The 17392-nt window shown below is 51.9% G+C and overlaps 1 protein-coding gene across 1 annotated transcript in view; it reads left to right on the forward strand.

Annotated features, from left to right (window-relative positions):
• The window catches only part of PKD1L3 (polycystin 1 like 3, transient receptor potential channel interacting), a 65647-nt gene that overhangs the window by 32221 nt on the left and 16034 nt on the right, over window positions 1-17392 (forward strand). The window contains exons 24-28 of the mRNA XM_075325437.1: window positions 8257-8439; window positions 8531-8816; window positions 8887-9020; window positions 11048-11175; window positions 11489-11649. Coding sequence (XP_075181552.1) covers window positions 8257-8439; window positions 8531-8816; window positions 8887-9020; window positions 11048-11175; window positions 11489-11649 — 892 coding nt within the window. The remainder of the gene's footprint in view (window positions 1-8256; window positions 8440-8530; window positions 8817-8886; window positions 9021-11047; window positions 11176-11488; window positions 11650-17392) is intronic.

A 17392-nucleotide genomic window follows, 5' to 3' on the forward strand; every position in this document is an offset into this window, starting at 1 on the left:
AAACGGTCCATAGCCATCGAAATTTTTAATAGTGGAGTCCGGAATCTTGCGCATCATCATCTGACAAAGTAGTTAAGTGACTAATAATCTTTATTTCTATAGCGCCAACATATTCCGCAGCGCTTTAAAATAAACAATCATAAGTAACCGCTATAGAAGATACAATATAGGGGCAATATATGAATTGACTTTGATTAGGGAGTGGAATACGCCACCCTAAAAAGATGTGTTTTTTACGGAGCGTCTGAAGCTGTGCAAGTTGTGGATCATCCTAGTTACTTGGGGTAGAGTATTCCAGAGGATTGGTGCAGCTCGGGAGAAGTCTTGGATGTGGCAATGGGAGGTTCGGATTAGTGTGGCTGTTAGTCGAAAGTAGAAAATGGGTAGGGTGATAGACAGCGATGAGGGTAGGTGAGTGCTGCACTGGGTGAGAACGAAGGGAATTTTGTTACTTACCGTAAATTCCTTTTCTTCTAGCTCTTATTGGGAGACCCAGACGATTGGGTGTATAGCACTGCCTCCGGAGGCCACACAAAGCAATTACACTAAAAAGTGTAAGGCCCCTCCCCTTCTGGCTATACACCCCCAGTGGGATCACTGGCTCACCAGTTTTAGTGCAAAAGCAAGAAGGAGGAAAGCCAATAACTGGTTTAAACAAATTCACTCCGAGTAACATCGGAGAACTGAAAACCGTTCAACATGAACAACATGTGTACCCGCAAACAAACCAAAAATCCCGAAGGACAACAGGGCGGGTGCTGGGTCTCCCAATAAGAGCTAGAAGAAAAGGAATTTACGGTAAGTAACAAAATTCCCTTCTTCTTCGGCGCTCTATTGGGAGACCCAGACGATTGGGACGTCCAAAAGCTGTCCCTGGGTGGGTAAAGAAATACCTCATGTTAGAGCTGCAAGACAGCCCTCCCCTACGGGGAGGCAACTGCCGCCTGCAGGACTCTTCTACCTAGGCTGGCGTCCGCCGAAGCATAGGTATGCACCTGATAATGTTTGGTGAAAGTGTGCAGACTCGACCAGGTAGCTGCCTGGCACACCTGTTGAGCCGTAGCCTGGTGTCGCAAAGCCCAGGATGCACCCACGGCTCTGGTAGAATGGGCCTTCAGCCCTGATGGAACCGGAAGCCCAGCAGAACGGTAGGCTTCAAGAATTGGTTCTTTGATCCATCGAGCCAGGGTGGCCTTAGAAGCCTGCGACCCTTTGTGCTTACCAGCGACAAGGACAAAGAGTGCATCCGAACGGCGCAAGGGCGCCGTGCGGGAAATGTAGATTCTGAGTCCTCTCACCAGATCTAACAAATGTAAATCCTTCTCATACCGATGAACTGCATGAGGACAAAACGAAGGCAAAGAGATATCCTGATTAAGATGAAAAGAGGATACCACCTTCGGGAGAAACTCCTGAATGGGGCGCAGCACTACCTTGTCCTGGTGGAAGACCAGGAAGGGAGCCTTGGATGATAGTGCTGCCAGCTCAGACACTCTCCGAAGAGATGTGATCGCTACCAGAAAAGCCACTTTCTGTGATAGTCTAGAAAGTGAAACCTCCCTCAGAGGCTCGAAGGGCGGCTTCTGGAGGGCAACTAGTACCCTGTTCAGATCCCATGGATCTAACGGCCGCTTGTACGGGGGTACGATATGGCAAACCCCCTGTAGGAACGTGCGCACCCTAGGAAGGCGTGCCAAACGCCTCTGAAAAAAGACGGATAGCACCGAGACCTGACCTTTAAGGGAGCCGAGCGACAAACCTTTTTCTAAGCCAGATTGCAGGAAAGAAAGAAAGGTAGGCAATGCAAATGGCCAGGGAGACACTCCCTGAGCAGAGCACCAGGATAAGAATATCCTCCACGTTCTGTGGTAGATCTTAGCGGACGTGGGCTTCCTAGCCTGTCTCATGGTGGCAACGACCCCTTGGGACAATCCTGAAGACGCTAGGATCCAGGACTCAATGGCCACACAGTCAGGTTCAGGGACGCAGAATTCCGATGGAAAAACGGCCCTTGGGACAGTAAGTCTGGTCGGTCTGGTAGTGCCCACGGTTGGCCGACCGTGAGCTGCCACAGATCCGGATACCACGCCCTCCTCGGCCAGTCTGGGGCGACGAGTATGACGCGGCTGCAATTGGATCTGATCTTGCGTAGCACTCTGGGCAAGAGTGCCAGAGGTGGAAACACATAAGGGAGCCGGAACTGCGACCAATCTTGCACTAGGGCGTCTGCCGCCAGCGCTCTTTGATCGCGAGACCGTGCCATGAAGGTTGGGACCTTGTTGTTGTGCCGGGACGCCATGAGGTCGACGTCCGGCCTTCCCCATCGGCGACAGATTTCCTGAAACACGTCTGGGTGAAGGGACCATTCCCCTGCGTCCATGCCCTGGCGACTGAGGAAGTCTGCTTCCCAGTTTTCTACGCCGGGGTTGTGAACTGCGGATATGGTGGAGGCTGTGGCTTCCACCCACATCAGAATCCGCCGAACTTCCTGGAAGGCTTGCCGACTGCGTGTCCCCCCTTGGTGGTTGATGTATGCCACCGCTGTGGAGTTGTCCGACTGAATTCGGATCTGCCTTCCTTCCAGCCACTGCTGGAAGGCTAGTAGGGCAAGATACACTGCTCTGATTTCCAGAACATTGATCTGAAGGGTGGACTCCTGCTGAGTCCACGTACCCTGAGCCCTGTGGTGGAGAAAAACTGCTCCCCACCCTGACAGACTCGCGTCTGTCGTGACCACCGCCCAAGACGGTGGTAGGAAGGATCTTCCCTGTGATAATGAGGTGGGAAGAAGCCACCACTGCAGAGAGTCTTTGGCCGTCTGGGAAAGGGAGACTTTCCTGTCCAGGGATGTTGACTTCCCGTCCCATTGGCGGAGAATGTCCCATTGAAGTGGGCGCAGATGAAACTGCGCAAACGGAACCGCTTCCATTGCCGCCACCATCTTCCCGAGGAAGTGCATGAGGCGTCTTAAGGAGTGCGACTGACTTTGAAGGAGAGCCTGCACCCCAGTCTGTAGTGACCTCTGCTTGTCCAGCGGAAGCTTCACTATCGCTGAGAGAGTATGAAACTCCATGCCAAGATACGTTAGTGATTGGGTCGGTGACAGATTTGACTTTGAGAAGTTGATGATCCACCCGAACGTCTGGAGAGTCTCCAGTGCAACAGTCAAGCTGAATTGGCATGCCTCTTGAGAGGGTGCCTTGACCAGTAGATCGTCCAAGTAAGGGATCACAGAGTGTCCCTGAGAGTGCAAGACTGCTACCACTGCCGCCATGATCTTGGTGAACACCCGTGGGGCTGTCGCTAGACCAAATGGCAGAGCTACGAACTGAAGATGGTCGTCTCCTATCACGAAGCGTAGAAAGCGTTGGTGCTCTGTAGCAATCGGCACGTGGAGATAAGCATCCTTGATGTCTATTGATGCTAGGAAATCTCCTTGAGACATTGAGGCAATGACTGAGCGGAGGGATTCCATCCGGAACCGCCTGGCGTTCACATGCTTGTTGAGCAGTTTTAGGTCCAGAACAGGACGGAATGAGCCGTCCTTTTTTGGCACCACAAAGAGATTGGAGTAAAAACCTTGACCTCGTTCCTGAAGAGGAACAGGGACCACCACTCCTTCTGCTCTTAGAGAATTCACCGCCTGCAGAAGGGCATCTGCTCGGTCGGGATGTGGGGAAGTTCTGAAGAACCGAGGCGGAGGCCGAGTACTGAACTCTATCCTGTACCCGTGAGACAAAATGTCTGTTACCCACCGGTCTTTGACCTGTGGCAGCCAAATGTCGCAGAAGCGGGAGAGCCTGCCACCGACCGAGGATGCGGAGGGAGGCGGCCGAAAGTCATGAGGCAGCCGCCTTGGAAGCGGTACCTCCGGTTGCTTTCTTGGGGCGTGAGTGAGCCCGCCAGGAATCAGAGCTCCTTTGCTCTTTCTGAGTCCCTTTGGACGAGGAGAATTGGGGCTTGCCCGAGCCTCGAAAGGACCGAAACTTTGACTGCCACTTCCTCTGCGGAGGTTTGCTTGATCTGGGCTGGGGTAAGGAGGAGTCCCTACCTTTGGACTGTTTAATGATTTCCGCCAATTGCTCACCAAACAGTCTGTCTCCAGATAATGGCAAGCTGGTTAAACATTTTTTAGAAGCAGAATCTGCTTTCCATTCCTTTAACCACAAGGCTCTGCGCAAAACTACAGAGTTGGCAGATGCCATTGAGGTACGGCTCGTAGAGTCCAGTACCGCATTGATAGCGTAGGTCGCAAACGCAGACATTTGCGTAGTTAGGGACGCCACTTGCGGCACTGCTGGACGTATGAGAGAGTCCACCTGTGCCAGACCAGCTGAAATAGCTTGGAGCGCCCACACGGCCGCGAATGCTGGAGCAAACGACGCGCCGATAGCTTCATAGACAGATTTCAACCAAAGGTCCATCTGTCTGTCATTGGCATCTTTAAGTGAAGCCCCATCCTCCACTGCAACTATGGATCTAGCTGCAAGCCTGGATATTGGAGGGTCCACTTTTGGACACTGGGTCCAGCGTTTGACCACGTCAGGGGGAAAAGGATAACGTGTATCCTTAAGGCGTTTAGAAAAACGCTTGTCCGGATAAGTATTGTGTTTCTGGATGGATTCTCTGAAGTCAGAGTGGTCCAGAAAAGTACTCAATTTACGCTTGGGATACAGGAAATGGAATTTCTCCTGCTGTGCAGCTGCCTCCTCTGCAGAAGGGGCTGGGGGGGAAATATCCAACAGCCTATTGATGGCCGCTATAAGGTCATTTACCATGGCGTCACCATCTGGCGTATCCAAATTGAGTGCGGCGTCAGGACAAGACTCCTGATCACCCACCTCTGAACCCTCATATAGGGACCCTTCTCGCTGAGACCCTGATCCGCGTGATGACGTGGAGGGTCTCTCCCAGCGAGCTCGCTTAGGCGGACTGGGACTGTCATCGGAGTCAGAGCCCTCAGCCTGTGATGCCTGGGACCCCCTTGAAGTACGGATTAGTTCCAACTGAGGGGGACCGGGGAACATAGACACAGCAGTGTCTATGGTCTGAGCAACTGGCCTGGACTGCAAGGTTTCCAGGATTTTTGTCATAGTCACAGACATTTTATCAGCAAAGACTGCAAATTCTGTCCCCGTCACCGGGGCAGGGTTCACAGGCGTCTCTGCCTGGGCTACCACCACAATAGGCTCTGGCTGACGAAGTGCCACTGGGACTGAACATTGCACACAATGAGAGTCGTTGGAGCCTGCTGGTAGATTAGCCCCACATGCTGTACAAGTAATGTATACAGCCCGTGCCTTGGCACCCTTGCGTTTTGCGGATGACATGCTGTTGTCTCCTCAAAGCAATATAGGGTGTACAGCCAAGAAGCGACCTTACAGTGCAGTATATAAATATATCTAGACACAGCAGTGTCTATGTACAGCGAAAAATATAACACTGTGGCACTAGTGGGGCCGCACGTATGTGCTGCTTACCGCCCGCTTAGCGCGGGTGTGTGGTCGCCAGAAACCCCTAGCCTGGGTCCCCCAGAGCCTGCGTCCGTTCTCCAGCCAGACTGCATGTGTATAATGGCTGCCGGCGTCCTGGGGAGCTGCAAGCCTGGGGGCGGGCCTAGGGCGTGCACAGAGAAAAAGCGCGAAGCCTGTGTCCTACTGTGCTCAGTGAGAGGGCTGGAGCATGTAAATCGTGCTCCAGCCCTCGGCGCTGCCGATTGAACAACGTCTCTCCCCTACCCTGATTGACAGGGTGGGGGGCGTTAACGAAGCGGAGCTAGGCCGCAGAAAGCCGGGGACTAAAGTTAGAAGCGCCGCCGCCGTAAAAGCGCGGTCGGCGCGTCCCCGGCGCACTACAAGTCGCAGCTGCGCCGCCGCTCCAGGGGCGGTCGGCGCGGCGATCCACACACATAAAGTCCCCCAGTAATCTGCGGGGACTATAAGCCCAGCGCGCAGCGCTACAGTCCTCGGCGCACTAGCACACCCAGCAAGCCTGGGGTGCGCGTGGTCTGCCATACGGGGACACAGAGTACCTGAAAGTTGCAGGGCCTTGTCCCTGAACGGCACTCCCGCTCCACATCCAGCAGGTTCTATGGGTCTGTGGATGGAGCCCGGCCTCAGGGCTTGGTGGCCGGAAAGATCCCACTTCCTCAGAGCCCTTCAGGGGGATGGGGAAGGAAAACAGCATGTGGGCTCCAGCCTCCGTACCCGCAATGGGTACCTCAACCTTACAAACCACAAGTGGGGTAAGAAGGGAGCATGCTGGGGGCCCCATATGGGCCCTCTTTTCTTCCATCCGATATAGTCAGCAGCTACTGCTGACTAAACAGTGGAGCTATGCGTGGATGTCTGACCTCCTTCGCACAAAGCAGAAAACTGGTGAGCCAGTGATCCCACTGGGGGTGTATAGCCAGAAGGGGAGGGGCCTTACACTTTTTAGTGTAATTGCTTTGTGTGGCCTCCGGAGGCAGTGCTATACACCCAATCGTCTGGGTCTCCCAATAGAGCGCCGAAGAAAAGCAATTTTAATTGCATCCTATAATGTATGGGCAGCCATTGTAATGACTGGAACAGAGCAGATGCATCCGAATAATGGTTAGCCAGGTGACCCTGGCTGCAGCATTAAGGATGGACTGGAGAGATGAAAGTCTAGTGAGGAGGAGGCCAATTAATAGAAAATTACAGTAATCAAGGCGGGAGTGGATCAGGGCCACAGTGAGGGTTTGTCATTTCCATGGTAAGAAAAGGGCAGATTCTTGAGATGTTCTTCAGGTGCAAGAGACAAGAGAGGGCAATAGATTGTATATAGTAGGTGAAGGAAAGATGGGTGTCAAGCATAACACCCAGACAGCGAACCTGAGGCCTAGGAGTTCTTGTGGTGCCGCACACAGAGAGGGAGATGTCAGGTTTAGGGAGATTAGTAGATGGCGGGAGTAGAAGAAGTTCAGTTTTGGAAAGGTTGAGTTTCACATTGAGAGCAGACATGATGTTGGAAACTGTGGACAGACAGTCACTAGTGTTCTGTAGTACAGCGAGGCTGAGGTTAGGGGATGAGATGTATAGTTATGTACCATCAGCATATAGTACTGGAAGCCAAACTTGCTGATGGTGTGTCCAATTGGGGCAGTGTAGAGAGAGAAGAGAAGAGGCCCAAGGACTAAACCTTGAGGGACCCCAATAGTGAGAGAAGAGTGCCAAGGACTGAACCTTGAGGGACCCCAATAGTGAGAGAAGAGGGCTAAGGACTGAACCTTGAGGGACACCAGTAGTGAGCGAAGAGGGCCAAGGACTGAACCTTGAGGGACCCCATTAGTGAAAAGATGGCTAAGGACTGAACCTTGAGGAACCCAATAGTGAGAGAAGAGGGCAAAGGACTGAACCTTGAGGGACACCAGTAGTGAGCGAAGAGGGCCAAGGACTGAACCTTGAGGGACCCCATTAGTGAAAAGATGGCTAAGGACTGAACCTTGAGGAACCCAATAGTGAGAGAAGAGGGCAAAGGACTGAACCTTGAGGGACCCCATTAGTGAAAGAAGATGGCCAAGGACTGAATTTTGAGGGACCCCAATAGTGAGAGAAGAGGGCCAAGAACTGAACCTTGAGGGACCCCATTAGTGAAAGAAGATGGCCAAGGACTGAACCTTGAGGGACCCCAATAGTGAGAGAAGAGGGCCAAGAACTGAACCTTGAGGGACCCCAATAGTGAGAGAAGAGAGCCAAGAACTGAACCTTGAGGGACCCCAATAATGAGAGAAGAGGGCCAAGGACTGAACCTTGAGGGACCCCATTAGTGAGAGAAGATGGCCAAAGACTGAACCTTGATGGATCCCAATAGTGATAGAAGAGGGCCAAGGACTGAACCTTAAGGGACCCCATTAGTGATAGAAGAGGACCAAGGACTGAACCTTGAGGGACCCCAATAGTGAGAGAAGAGGGCCAAGAACTGAACCTTGAGGGACCCCAATAGTGAGAAGAGGGCCAAGAACTGAACCTTGAGGGACCCCAACAGTGAGATGAAGAGAAGATGTGGAACCAGCAAATGATGCACTGAAAGAGCAGTCAGAAAGGTAGGAAGAGAACCAAGAGATCGCGGTGTTGTTTAGGCTGATTGAGTGGAGGATCTCGAGTAGGAGATGGTGGCCAAGTGTCGAAAGCTGCAAAAAACATATGAAAATACTTGAGGTGAAGAAGTATTAATTGACTGATTGCCACTGTTAGATTTGCAGATTGATGCCGTTGCTTTCTCACATTTTTTTAGTGCACATCATTTTTCTGGTCACCACCATGCTTATGGTTTATGCAGACAAAGGTCCTAACGAGTACAACCTGTACGTGGCCATAACCAACAGCTTCTCCACGGTGAATAACATACAGTCAATACCTGATTTTTACAGCTGGTCACGAGGGACGTTGGTACCGAACCTGTACACTGAGTACCCAGGTAGGTGAAATGAACCAGACCAAAGGGTGTCTGTATTGGAGGCCATATTGGGTATCCCACCAAATATTTGTTTTCTATGACTTCTTCTCAGGGTTCATTACTGATGGAAACTGCTACCTCCTGGGAAGCCCCCGCATCCGGCAACTGCGGAGACTCTATGACAGCGCAGGCAAACAGAATCTGTACCACCTGGATGATACGGGCAGCTACGGGCCGCGGTGGAGCCCACTGAATGGCAGCAACAATGCTTCAGCGGATAAGTGGATGTACCACACCGTGGATGAACTGGGAGGACATCCAGTCTGGGCACAGCTGGGATATTACCCTGGAGGGGGCTACGTGGCAGAACTGGGCCTAAACATGAGCTCTGCAGGGAGGTATGACGTGGGAGACGCCTCTACAGGACGCATGGGTGAGGATAGGGTGTAACCGGTAACTCTCTTCTAGTGTGATCACCGACATGGAGACAAGCAAATGGCTGGATAGCTACACCAAAGTCATCTTTGTGGAGTTCAATGTGTACAATGCCAATATCAATCTCTTCTGCCTCGTCACATTCATCTTGGAGACCACGGTGATCGGTAGGACATGTGTGTATACTAGAAACACTACTGCGAATGTTGTATATTAACCATAACCATGCCTAAGAACTGGCCACTGTGATGCTAGTCACTACTTACGGATATTATAGATAGAAGGGTAGTCAGACAAGCCAGGGTCAGGTAACAGGAGGACACGACAGGACACAGGGAGTAAGCAGAAACTCAGTCAAGTCACAGGCCGAGGGTCAGAATTCCAGGAACGTACGTATTAGATTCAGGTAACGGTCTGAGGTCAGAAGCCAGGAGGTAACGACAATAATAGTGAGCGGGCAGAGACGAGGTCAAGCAATGGTCCGAGGTCAGAAGCCAGGAGTTAACGACAAGAATAAGGAGTGGGCAGAGACATGGTAAGGGAGCGATCCAAGGTCCAAAGCCAGGAGGTAATGACAAGAACAGGGAGTGGTCAGACATGGTCAGGGAGCGGTCCAAGATCCAAAGCCAGGAGGTAATGACAAGAACAGGGAGCGGGCAGACGAGACGTGGTCAGGGAGCGGTCCAAAGTCCAAAGCCAGGAGGTAATGACAACAACAGGGAGCGGGCAGAGACGTGTTCAGATAATGGTCCGGGTCAAGAAACTCAGATCAGAACAAACACAAGCAAACAGCACAACTGCAGAACCAGAAAGTACGACTGGCTAGGTTCTGGGAGAGCATGCTCAGTAATGAAGCAGAGCAATTACCAGGAAGGTGGAACACCTGAGTAATCAGCACCTCCCAGAACCTGCATGGAATCCTGTGCTGTCAAACAACCTATAGAACCAGCATACTACCTCAATTTAAATCTCATAAAAACACTATTTATTATAATTCATTTAAAATTCAATTATATATATATACATATCCACAAGGAGAGGTGCGTGCTGCTAATTGAGTAGCCCCCTTAATAGCTATCAGGCGATTGGGCCAGCTATCTTTCATTTTGTCTCCTGATGAACCCTGACTAATCATTTGGGGAGAAACGCGTTGAGACTATGTGCATCTATGTTATTGGGTTGAGGACCATGGAAAACTTGGATGCCTGCATATTATGAAAAGAACGGACTGCTGAGGGACTACTAATTTTTGACTCATCTCTCAGATAAGTCTAATCTTCCATCTTCCCCTCTAGATAAATTAAATATCCCTAGCCTAGATTATAAGTTGAGGGAGATCAGGGATATCTGTAGAAGGGAAAGCCGCCGAGGAATGGGGGCACCTCATTACCTTTAGGGTGAATTGTGACTTTATGTCACACCTCCATTGGTAGGTAGAGGAGAGAAAGAGTGAGGGTCATCTAGATTCGATCTTGGGCAGGACTATTATCAATATATGGAATAATTGGTTTTGTTCCTGTGGGCGGACATTTTGGAGTTTTTCCATGGTCCTGATATATGTGTTCTGTGTGTCATTTTCTTCACAGGTGGAACTTTTTTGAATTTTAAATGAATTATAATAAATAGTGTTTTTATGAGATTTAAATTGAGGTAGTATGCTGGTTCTATATTTGATTTTCTACCTACACAAATAGATTTCTAAGTGTTTAAAATGCTGTCAAACAACCTGCCAGATATTACTCAGAGAAACTCAGCAGAGCATCTCCAAATATGTAAAATGCTCTGCACAGAGAAATAATGTCACTGCCGGCTCTGTAGTGCAGCAGAGCATCACCTGTGAGCAAGATGCTCTGCACAGAGGAATGGTGACAGCTACTACCCGCCAGCATCCCCGATGCCTTTTCTGATTTGTAGTCATGCAGCCACAATGACAGCAGCAAATCAAAAGCGACAGTGGGGGTGTTGGCAGTTAAGAGGTTAACAGGGCTCCTATCCTATAGCCATGGACTACGAACGTGGCTGCTGGACCAGGTTCCTGCAAATCGATTAATTCATCTCTATCCACCCCTGTTGCTAGTAAGAAAAATACCCCAATGGATTTTGCTCATATCTTCCCATCAGGCGGTTGAAAATGAATGAAAAATAGCGTCCTTATGTACATTATTAATTATCCTCATTGCTCCTTATCTTATAGGAAGTTTATACCCATCAAGCGATTTGCAAATTATGCGTCTGTATCATGAAACGGAAGGAAACACAACCGTGAAGTTTGTTAGCGAGATGCTGTCCATAGCGATCTTCCTGTACATCATTATAGTTCAGGTGAGAATGATTTAACTTACCTTTACGTAGTGAATATGTAAGTCTAGACCCTAGGGATATACAGAAAAATCATCAGGCCTGACTCCCATCCAGAATAATAGTCAAAAGCTGGATGCTTTTAGCCACCACTAGGGGGAGCTCAGTGCATTTGGATTGAACTCAGTGGGCGCAGAAAGAAAAGTCTCCATGGAACGATCTCCCCCTAGTGGTGGCTGCAGGAAACCACCATTCCATACTGTGCCCCCTTCCTCTACACTGAGTTCCCTGCAATCTTCACACTGGTGGGTTCATTTAATCATTTTGATCTTTACAGATGGTTCGTTTGAAGCAACAGAAATGCTCTTATTTTTACCAGACGAAGAATCTACTGGATTTGTGCATCATTGCAATCTGCTTCGCCAACACAGCGCTGTACATTAAGCGTGACTTCCTGCGCCAGCGGGACGTAGATCGTTACCATGCAGATCGGACGCGGTGAGGATACACCTTTATATTTTACTAGCTGTACTACCCGGCTTTGCCTTTGGTTAATAACTGCTGTAAACAAAATAGAATGTATAACAAAAATGTATTGTGCACACAAACACCACAAAACAAATAGATAGAAATGTAATTATAATGTCTGTCTCCCCCTCTGTATATATCTCTCTCTGTCTCTCTCTATCTCTTTGTCTGTCTGTCTCTTTCCCTCTCTCTCTCTGACTGTCTCTGTCTCTTTCTCCGTCTGTCTATCCATCTCTGTCACTTTCCCTGTCTGTCTCTTTCCCTGTCTTTGTCTGTCTCTTTTATCGTACTGGGGTGACTATAATCTATGTACAACAATAAGGAATACATTGGTGCTTTAAAGGGAAATTCCATCTAGAATCGTTTATTATTAGTGAAGAGCGATAATTAACATGCTCGGGTGCTCGGTACTCATAACTAGTGATGAGCGGGCACTACCATGCTCGGGTGCTCAGTACTCGTAACTAGTGATGAGCGGGCACTACCATGCTCAGGTGCTCAGTACTTGTAACTAGTGATGAGCGGGCACTACCATGCTCGGGTGCTCAGTACTCGTAACTAGTGATGAGCGGGCCCTACCATGCTCGGGTGCTCTGTACTCGTAACTAGTGATGAGCGGGCACTACCATGCTCAGGTGCTCAGTACTTGTAACTAGTGATGAGCGGGCACTACCATGCTCGGGTGCTCAGTACTCGCAACTAGTGATGAGCGGGCACTACCATGCTCGGGTGCTCAGTACTCGTAACTAGTGATGAGCGGGCACTACCATGCTAGGGTGCTCAGTACTTGTAACTAGTGATGAGCGGGCCCTACCATGCTAGGGTGCTCAGTACTCGTAACTAGTGATGAGCGGGCCCTACCATGCTCGGGTGCTCTGTACTCGTAACTAGTGATGAGCGGGCACTACCATGCTCGGGTGCTCAGTACTCGCAACTAGTGATGAGCGGGCACTACCATGCTCGGGTGCTCAGTACTCGTAACTAGTGATAAGCGGGTGTGAGGTAAATCCGGAGATATGACGATAAATCATGACATTCAAGTCATGTCAGGAAGCCCTCTCCTGGTGTCACTACCCCCTTCCCTTCACACAACTGGTTTAGCAACAAACTCCATGGCCATGTCCTGTGATATGGAAATTAGGTGGCTTTGGGACAATGGACACAGGATGACTCCCTGCCGTCACCCTGTAGTAGGAGCTGCTATCTAATTAGCAAGGCTATGGAAATAGCCAGACAGAACGACTCCAGTAAAAAATGGTTCATATCTCGCAAGCCATATTTCCGATAAATATGGCAACCATAAAAATGGTGTCTCCGCATGTGGACGATGCCGGCACCCCCTTTTTATGGGAACAGGACATTGGGAAATGCCCCAGGCGTGATATCAGCCAATGGGGAACTGGCAGACAGGTCATGAGTCCCCTCGTTCTGTAGCTAAATTCATAACTGTCACAATGAGAGCATTGGCGTCTGCCTACGACGCTCCCAGGCAAAGTTATAGCCAAAATCCCCTTTGCTGGATAATTCTGATCCATGCAGGGGGAGTGGCAGTGCTTCCCTGTGAGGTCACTAAGGTAGGAGGGGACCTGGATCTGCCCAGGTTGATAACCCTACTTCGGCCATTTTCCAGCGTTCTTCTGCTCGGGGGCCTGGTTGGGACAGACCTGTGAGAGAGTTCCTGGAAACCTGGTCTACAGCGCCCCCCTGTGGCCAGACGCACAAGGTAACTGATTGAATTGCATACCTGTTGTAAACCATGCTTTATCTGTAACTGTACTCTGACATATGTATATTCTGTAGATTCCCTATTGTATATATTGTAGTTTCTAGTGTGCTTTAGGCGATTAAATTATATAATTAATCTTGGGCTGTTCTGTTATCTCGATCTTGAATCCCACGTCTGTGTGTTCGGCTAATAGTTACCGTGAAGCGGTTGGTGGCAGCGAGTTGTGCCAAGGATTATTGTGGGGAGGCCAGTGAGATTCGGGAAGATATTATATATTCCGCCCGCGGAGGTCGGGGGAATATATACCTTACTCTCACCGGGGACCCTTCAATAATCGGCATAAGTAGTATAGCGGCCTCCTTGCTTATTGTCGGGCAATTCCATAATTGGCCTGACTATAAGAGGGGCGCTAGAGAGCGCGTCACGTGCTCTGTCTGTCGGTCGGGAGGTATAAAGGAGGGGTGACCCCCACTTGTTACACCCCGATTGTGACGTACTGGTAGCCAGCGCGGGGGATTTCTGAGTGACCCCCCCGGTGGTTTGTGACATATTGGTGGCAAGCGGTGGGATCGAGATAATAGTGTGTGTGAGTGTGAGACCCATACTCCCAGACACTAAAGACTGCCTGCAGCAGCTGTGGCTGCTGGGGTCTTCAGACTAGCTCAACACTAGAGTGTCAGAGTGCAGATACTGTAAGGTGTGTGGAGGCATCAGGTGTCAGTTCTGTGTCAGTGACCAAAGTCTGCAACAATGGCTGATAGCACCAGGAGCAAAGCCAAAGGAATGGCCGATGCTCAGGCCAGAGACGATGAGGAGGTTGTCCACGAGTCCTCCAGGAGCCCGACGCCAGAGAACAGCTCTGCAGAGGACATCGCACAACCTTGCACTGCTGGACAAGATGAGGAGGAGCTCGCCCAAGGTTCCTCAACGAGCCAGATGCCAGCCCTCCGCTCTGCAGTGGACAGTGAAGCACCAGGCCCCGCAGCGGGCCGCAGATCACCACGTGCCATTCCACCGAGCCTGGGAGGCTCGGATAGCCTTCTTCAAATGGCTATGGCCCTTCTCCAGGCTGGAGACCGGGATACCTACGAGATACTCATGGCAGAGCGCAGGGCAGAGCGGCAGGCAGCGCGTGACTACCAGCTGCAGCTAGCTCAGCTCCGGCCCTCATCAGCCACACGTGACCTTCAAGACACCAAACTTCCAAAGGTCCGTGTTGAGGACTTCCCAGTGCTGGAGAAGGATGGAGACTTGGACTCTTTCTTGACTGCTTTTGAGCGGACTTGCTTGCAGCACCATCTGAACAAGGACCAGTGGGCCAAATACCTGACCCCCCGTTTAAGGGGTAAGGCCCTGGATATCCTTGGGGACTTGCCTGCTGAGGCAGATCAGGGCTACGACACCATCAAGCGGGCCCTGATCCAACAGTACAACCTCACCCCGGAGTCCTACCGCAAGAAGTTCCGGACGCTGCAGAAGGGACCAAAGGACTCCTGGGCTGACCACCGGCGGGCACTTGCCCGAGCTGCCGACCACTGGACCCAAGGCCTGCAGCTTTCCACCGGACCGGAGATCCTGGACTTGTTCATCACGGAGCAACTCTTGTGGAACTGCCCTGAGGATCTCCGCCAGTTCATCCGAGACCAGAAGCCAAAGGGATCCACGGCTACAGCTGCCCTGGCAGATGACTACACCAACAATCGGGCTCCTGAAGCCAGGAGAGCAGCCACCAGCAGCGCCTGGAGAGGGGGTAAGATGAACTCTGCGACTGCCCCACCTGCCCCTAGACTGCAGGGGGTGTCCCCCTCAACTCCCCTCTCCAGGCCCGTGGCAGAACCAAGACGGTGCCACCAGTGCAACCTACCTGGACACTTCAAGGCCATGTGCCCTCAGCGTCCCAAGGCCCCGGCTCCGTCCCCGTCCCAAGGGCCGCCCAAGGTGTATTGTGTGGGTGGGGGTGGTGGTAGGTCCCTGGACAGCTTCCAACCTGTCACCGTCGGCCAGTCTGTGACCATAGGACTGCGAGACAGCGCCTCGGAGGTGACTCTGGTGCGGCCTGAGATGGTGTCCCCCCAAGACTTGATCCCTGGAAAAACCCTCGCTGTCTCCGGGATTGGAGGCATTGACTCGGCGCTGCCTGTTGCTGACATTTATGTGGACTGGGGCGCAGGGCGAGGGGTGAGGGAGGTGGGGGTAACTGATCGGATCCCTGCAAACGTGCTACTTGGGACAGATTTGGGGCAGATAACCTCCCAGTTTGGGCCCCAACCAAGGGCTGAACCTTCAGCCAGTATTGACATGACTCCTAACAATGTTAATGTGTTATCTATGAATGATGTAAGGGAGGAGGGAGTGAACTCTGATATTTCTGCTTGCATAGACACCATAGACACACACTCAGCTGCAGCTGTGACAGGGGAGGGGGTCAGAGAAAGGTGTGACAATGCCTCTACAAGTAACCAGCCTGTGAGCTGGGATCTGTTGCCCTCTGCAGGGATAAGCAGAGAGCAGGGTGCTGCAGGGGGAGGACCAGTGTGTGGGGTGGGGGCTACCACAGCAAATGTGGGGTCCCCAGAGATTTCACAGCGGGGTTCTGTTGCTGCAGGAGGGGAACAGGCAGGTGAGATTGGGGCCGGTCCAGGAGCGGAAGTGCTCCCAGGTAAGATCTCGGTGCATGGTTCCCCCACAACCGGGGTGTCAGGAAGCCAGGTAGGTCTGCCTGAACCGGCGACTTGGTCAGGAACGGAGGAGGAGCAGGCACGACCCACGGTCGCAGCGGCTGTGGCCGCTGTCACCCGCAGTGGGAGTGCTGGAAGCCAAGGGGCCTCCCGGAGGTCCGATAGCTCTTCCCCTTCTGACCAAGTGGCAGCCGAGTCAGGTGGAGGCCAGGACACAGGTCCCGGGGTACTGACTGAAGATGTGACAGTCTCGTCGATTCTGGCCACATCTAGTCAGGGGTTTCAGGCAGCGTTAGAAGCTGACGACAGCCTGAAAGCTCTAAAGGAGCAGGCGGCACAGCCTCCCTCGGACTCGGACCCGGAGCGAGTGGTCTGGGACCAAGGACGGCTGTACCGGGCCACGGTCCAGCAGGGTTCACCGGAGGCGTGGCCCAGGGACCGACAGTTGGTGGTACCCTATCCGTTCCGGACGGAGTTGTTGCGGATCGCACATGAGATTCCGATGGCCGGACACCTAGGGATCGCTAAGACCAAGGCCAGGTTAAACCAGCATTTCTACTGGCCAAAAATGGGGGCCGATGTGGCTGCCTACTGCCGTTCGTGTGAAACCTGTCAGAGAGTGGGGAAGGCGGGGCCACGCCCCAAAGCCCCACTGGTATCTCTGCCCATCATCGATGAGCCTTTCAGGAGGGTGGCTGTGGATCTGGTCGGCCCGCTGGCCATCCCCAGCAGCTCCGGGAAACGCTTCATACTGACGGTAGTGGACTATGCCACCCGGTACCCAGAAGCAGTGGCCTTGTCGTCCATTCGGGCTGACAAGGTGGCCACCGCATTGCTGGAGATTTTCTCCCGAGTGGGTTTTCCCCAGGAAATGCTCACCGACCGGGGGACCCAATTCATGTCCCAGCTGATGGAGACCCTCTGTAAGCAAGTCCAGGTGCGACATCTGGTGGCCAGCCCGTACCATCCACAGACTAATGGCCTGTGCGAGCGGTTCAATGGCACCTTAAAGCAGATGCTTAAGATGTTGGTCGACTCCCATGGGCGTGACTGGGAGCGGTATCTCCCACACCTGTTATTTGCTTACCGGGAGGTTCCACAGGCCTCAACAGGATTCTCACCGTTTGAGCTCCTGTACGGGCGACGTGTGCGGGGCCCCCTGGCTCTGGTGAAAGAGGCTTGGGAAGGGGATTTGGCCACCCCTGGAGTGTCGGTTATCGAGTGTGTCATGCGCTTCCGGGACAAAATGCAGGCCTTGACGCAACTGGTACACGACAATATGGCTCAAGCCCAGGCCGATCAGAAGCGT

Source organism: Anomaloglossus baeobatrachus, chromosome 10 (genome assembly GCF_048569485.1).
Source record: "Anomaloglossus baeobatrachus isolate aAnoBae1 chromosome 10, aAnoBae1.hap1, whole genome shotgun sequence".
Lineage (NCBI taxonomy): Eukaryota > Metazoa > Chordata > Amphibia > Anura > Aromobatidae > Anomaloglossus > Anomaloglossus baeobatrachus.